Consider the following 5,000-nt stretch of genomic DNA (forward strand, 5'->3'; position numbering starts at 1 on the left):
TATATTGTTGCATAAAACATTACTCCATAGCTGAAAAATCAAAGGAAACTTATTTCATTTACTGAAATCATATTCAAGTGATATCACAAAGAACAAAGCTTTAAGCTTTGGATCCCTATTGGCTGCTGAATGTAACCTCACACGAGTGAAGAAAATAAATAAAGGTCTTACATGAATCACAAACAACCAAATAGACCATTTTACTGTTGTACAGCTAAGTTACATGTACCTGGCCTAAGAATTGAAGCAAGGCTACCGTGACCATGTTTGATACAAACCTTTGTGCCTTTCTAATGTTAATGTAGGCTAATTAGAATAACAGCAACACAATTTACAAGATAAAAGCGGTGAGGTCTGCATTAATACAAGGTCACCAGCAGCCTCGGAGCTGTTCATAGGCTAGGTTACTGAGCAAACAACTGTAAAATGGCCTATTCTTGAGAATGAGCGGTATCTAGAATATTCATCTTTAAATTAAGATCAGTTTGCCAGTTTGCCAACACTTTAAAAACCATTCCTTCCTGTGTTATCGATTTTTCCCAGTTCAGTGGCCTTTTGAAAAAAACCTCCTCAGATGTTTCATCACCTTTATGCTTAACGTTTTCAGACAATTCTATGACAGTAAACAAACCATAATGATCGCTGGGAACAATTTTAGACTGTGTCAATTCGGCACCAACGATTTTGATTTCTTTCACTCTGAAATCTGATAGTTTGCACAGGACTCGATCACACCGGTTACTGTAATATGTTGCATTGGCGTTAGACCTGAACTTCGAAAATGGGTTCTTTCTGGCGTTCCAAGTATAACCGTTTTTGTTTTCATTTTCAGGAACAGACAGCCATGCATCAGTCCAAGAAGACGGGAGAATAACAACACCATCAGCTTTAAATCTGCCTTCAAATATATTCATGTCACCCATAACACAAACATTCTCATAGACGGAGAGAATACGTAGTGTTTCTCTCAGTTGTAACTCGCGCATTCGAGTATTGCGTTCAGCATGCACCAAGTGTGTTGTTCCGATTATAAATTCAGCACCTGATGAAACAGCGCTTTTGGTTACTGCCCAAACGACTTTGCGATTTTTGTATGGAGCAATCTTGAATGGATGAACCAACCAACTGACCACAGGAAATACACTCAGAATCACAACAAAATGATTCTCTTGACCAGTGACATCAGGTGGAATCATGTGATATCTGGAAAACCAGCGTTCCTTTCGCAAAAATGCCAGACTTTCTCGCGTCACTTCTTGAAAAGCCAGAATATCTGGATGCAGATCACTGACGATTTTTCCCAGTGCTTTCATTCTCTCCTGCATTTTGGTAGGCGAAAACCAAATGTTCCATGTCAGCATACTAACACTGTCAGCCAATGAATCACCAGAGGAAACGCTTAAGAATGCACGAAGAACGTACACAAGAATTATTAGAACTGAAAGGACCAGTAAAGGACCTCGAGAAATGGGAAACGATGACATACCCTACTCCCGCAGAATAACGTAATAAGTTCTCGTTTGGGGTCTGGGTCTGACAGTTGAGAATGAGACGAGAGATGGCGAACAAAGTTGAGTTTGTCAGTGATGAAGAAATTCCAATGGTGGAGAGAACCAAGAGTAGTAGGGATGTTTCTACAAGTAGGGTTTTTTTAATATTGGTTAAAAAAGTCAATACGGTTGAAGTATAGTGGTAATCAAAAGAGAACATTATTTGACACTGACTGTAATTTTTCAGTGTGTGATGGGCAGGGGCATTTTGCGGAACGCCGAAGTAATTCCGTCTAAGCGCCAATTTCTAAAATGGTTAGCGTTTAGTTATTGTTTTGTATATATACAGTTATTACCATCAAATGCCGATTTTATAACGTTCGGCATTTGGCGTTCTGCAAAATACCCCTAACGTTGTGTGTTAATGCTCAAAGCAGGGTGCATACATGTGATGATATACATGAAAAAATAACAAGATTCTGATTGGCTGAGAGCATTGCAGTTCAAGTGTACCGCAGTGCAAAAAGTGTAACGCACGAGTGCAAAAACTGTAATACCAGTGTAAATTACACATCGAAATTCTGGATTATGATTGGCTAATAAACAATAGGGTTTGGTCAGAACCAATCGAATCTTTTGTTTCCCAATTAAGCTGGCTAAATTGCAGAATACCCAGCAACTTATTTGCATTTCATTGAATAAGAATAAGCCCTATTGTATTCCGACTCGATCTTCAAAGAATGCCGCCTAGGGAAAACAATAGTGGTGAGGAGTTGCAGGGTATTCTGCAATTGCTCCTTAAGCGTGCCCTGGATGGCACAATTTACATGTATGGCCCAGTTTTTCCCTAATTGCATGATACAAGTGAGTTTCTTCTGCTTAACCATCTTGTATTTTTTCATGTATATTACTAATAGGTAATCACATGATTTTTCTCGTTTAATAGACCAATTTCAATATATTAAAATTCAATCGAAAACAAAATGCATCATCTCAAGGCTCTGGGGAATAAACTCATAATATATAGATTTAGCCAAGCCTAAAAGTGGAGTTCCCTGGTTATTTATTCTTACTGCCGGTAGGATTTCGAATTGTCGATGTTTTGATGTTTCCGGTTGCTGCTTCAATAATTAAATCATTTCTTTGCTTTCTTCTTTAGAAAAATTAATTGCTCAACTAGTGAATTCCATGGTAAATTTTACGCTAAAAACCGATATCGCATGAATCACGAAGCGATAAGTATGATATCGGGTTTTTGAGTGAAATTTACTTTGGAATTCACCAGTTTGGCAATGAATTTTTCTTGCGCCACATGAGTTTTAAAAGAAAACATTAGCACACCCTCAGCGAGCGAATGGAAAAGGCAAAAAGCCATTTCAGAGTCAACTGTCAATAGCCAGCGAATAGGAATCACGCTAAACTTAGAAGCCATAAAGGGCAAAGGTTTACTGATGTACTTTATTCCACTTTATCTCTGAAAACGAGATCATTCACATTTTGATGTATTTCATTGAAACACGCCAGGTTGGCTTGGAACAAGAATCGATTCGGCAAAATTCAACCAAGAAAGGACGAACTTCAAACAAGATCCGCTGGACAACACTTAAATAACGTTTAGGTGCTTTAAACAAACTTCTGAAAACACAAGGTAGTGAAATTTTACGAGAACTCATTGCGATTATGTGTCAAGGCACATCGAAAACCATTTGGGCAAATGGATTAAAAAGCACTCAAGTTGTTCGATCGCATTTTAGAGCAAAACAAACAAACAAATCAACTTTTTCTTTATGTCCAAAAGAGTACAGATGATTGTTATTTACTTCCAGATGACAACAAAAATTTGATTTTCATTCCTAAACAAAGGAAAAACCGATTAAACCACTTTTTGAAAATAGCAAATGGTTTAGTGCCCAAGGAAAGAATTTGTGGAGTAACTTCTATAGAGCTTCCATAGAGCTGCATCGAGCGACAGAAAGCATGCGAAAAATGAAGCCTCGTTTATGTTTAGATGAGTTAACCTGAGTTGACCTGCAATCCAATCGAAAACCAGTACCTGGTCAGTGGTCAACTTCAAAAAACAGCTGACGTTGGTGAGCTCTAAGCTTGAGCCCGCGATGTGGTCACTTGATACTGGTCAGTGGATACCTTTTTTTTGACAGGTGTCAATTGATCAAAACATGAATGTCCAATATCAAAGATGTATTTTGTAAACTAGTATGATACTGGTCACATTGGCATACATGGAGGGGTGGACGTATGTATGTACGGATGATCAATGACGTCATGGCTATAAAACCAAAATTTCTCGCATCGATGGTTTACCATGTTTTCTTAATTATGGTGCTCCGCGCGCGCGCGCCAAACAGAGCTCCACTACAAATCCTTATATTTATTCCCCAGAGCCTCAAGATGATGTCTTTTGTTTTAGACTGAATTTTAATATATCGAAAGTTGTCTATTTGGAATAAATAAGCACTTGTAAATTTTTCAAAGACTACAAATTGCACTTGCCCTATGGGCTCGTGCACTTTTGGTGCTCTTTGAAAAAAAGTACTACTTGTGCTTATTTATTCCAAGGTGTACTTGAAATAATGTGATTACCTATACTTGATGGTTTAACATATAATACGCGTGGATATTTGTGAAAGGAGCAAGGAGCAAAATGTCTGTGAGTATTATATGTTAAACCATCGAATAAGAGACTTATTATTTCACAGAAAATAACCTGTTGTTTTGCTTCAATTTTATTTGGAAAGAATGATTAAAAAAAAGCATCATTTGTTCTTCAGGGTGGGTGCTAACAATGTAAACAGCACAGAAAGCCGGCCAAGTGTCGTTTATTTGATTGGACAAACGAAATGACGAGTGACAAGCAATGACAAGCTTATTTCTCCGGCTTTGCGTCATGTCAAAAATAATTCCTTTAATTGAAAAACTCTTTTTTGGTCTGTATTTGCTCTGTTCTAAACCAGTCAAACCGGGACACTTACAGTGTATTACCATCTTATGTTTTGTGCACTCTCCTGACCAAATATGGTAAAATGGCATATTAGTGGAATAATAGACTGATGTATGGCACACTGCAAAGAAATCTTGTCTGAATGCCTCTCCCAGACTGATGGTCAGAGCAGGCTTGGCATGCTGGCTTGAACTTGGGATTCTCCAATTTATCTGGAGAATGGACGTTCTGAGAGACATAGCTCAGGCAGCAGGCAATGGGTGGCCTATTTTATTATAAGATGACATCTCCCACTGTTTCAGCACTCCCTCAAATTGGTTGAGATTAAAGCACTTCCACACAAAGTGGCAGTGCTGTCAAAAGACAATCCGTTAATGAGTCAGTTAATATCAACAAGTGAAAAGGAAAATCACCGACCTGTGGAATGGGCCCAAAATATTGAGTGACTGCCCCGCCCACTTCAGTTAAACATTTTGATGAAACATTTCCCATGATGTGAGCAGTAGCCAACTTTTGCCGTCAAGGTATACCGGAACAACCAGAACAATGGA

General features: G+C 38.4%; 2 protein-coding genes across 3 annotated transcripts in view; one reads left to right on the forward strand and one right to left on the reverse strand.

The window, feature by feature from the left end:
• Positions 1-38: 38 nt before the first annotated feature.
• On the reverse strand, positions 39-1,522 carry LOC138012481 (5'-tyrosyl-DNA phosphodiesterase-like). The gene has a single exon (XM_068859266.1). The coding sequence runs from the start codon at positions 1,482-1,484 to the stop codon at positions 432-434; it is 1,053 nt and encodes a 350-aa protein (XP_068715367.1). The 5' UTR covers positions 1,485-1,522; the 3' UTR covers positions 39-431.
• The window catches only part of LOC138012480 (origin recognition complex subunit 2-like), a 62,173-nt gene continuing 58,669 nt past the window's right edge, over positions 1,497-5,000 (forward strand). For both annotated transcript variants that reach the window (XM_068859264.1, XM_068859265.1), the window contains exon 1: positions 1,497-1,640. In XM_068859264.1, the coding sequence (XP_068715365.1) occupies positions 1,547-1,640 (94 nt within the window). In that variant the 5' untranslated portion in view covers positions 1,497-1,546. The remainder of the gene's footprint in view (positions 1,641-5,000) is intronic.

This window comes from Montipora foliosa, chromosome 8, assembly GCF_036669935.1.
Source record: "Montipora foliosa isolate CH-2021 chromosome 8, ASM3666993v2, whole genome shotgun sequence".
Lineage (NCBI taxonomy): Eukaryota > Metazoa > Cnidaria > Anthozoa > Scleractinia > Acroporidae > Montipora > Montipora foliosa.

What these genes read in the sequence shown, in the direction of transcription:
- LOC138012481 (XM_068859266.1), bottom strand. Translation starts at nt 1,484, where the DNA reads ATGTCATCGTTTCCCATTTCTCGAGGTCCTTTACTGGTCCTTTCAGTT.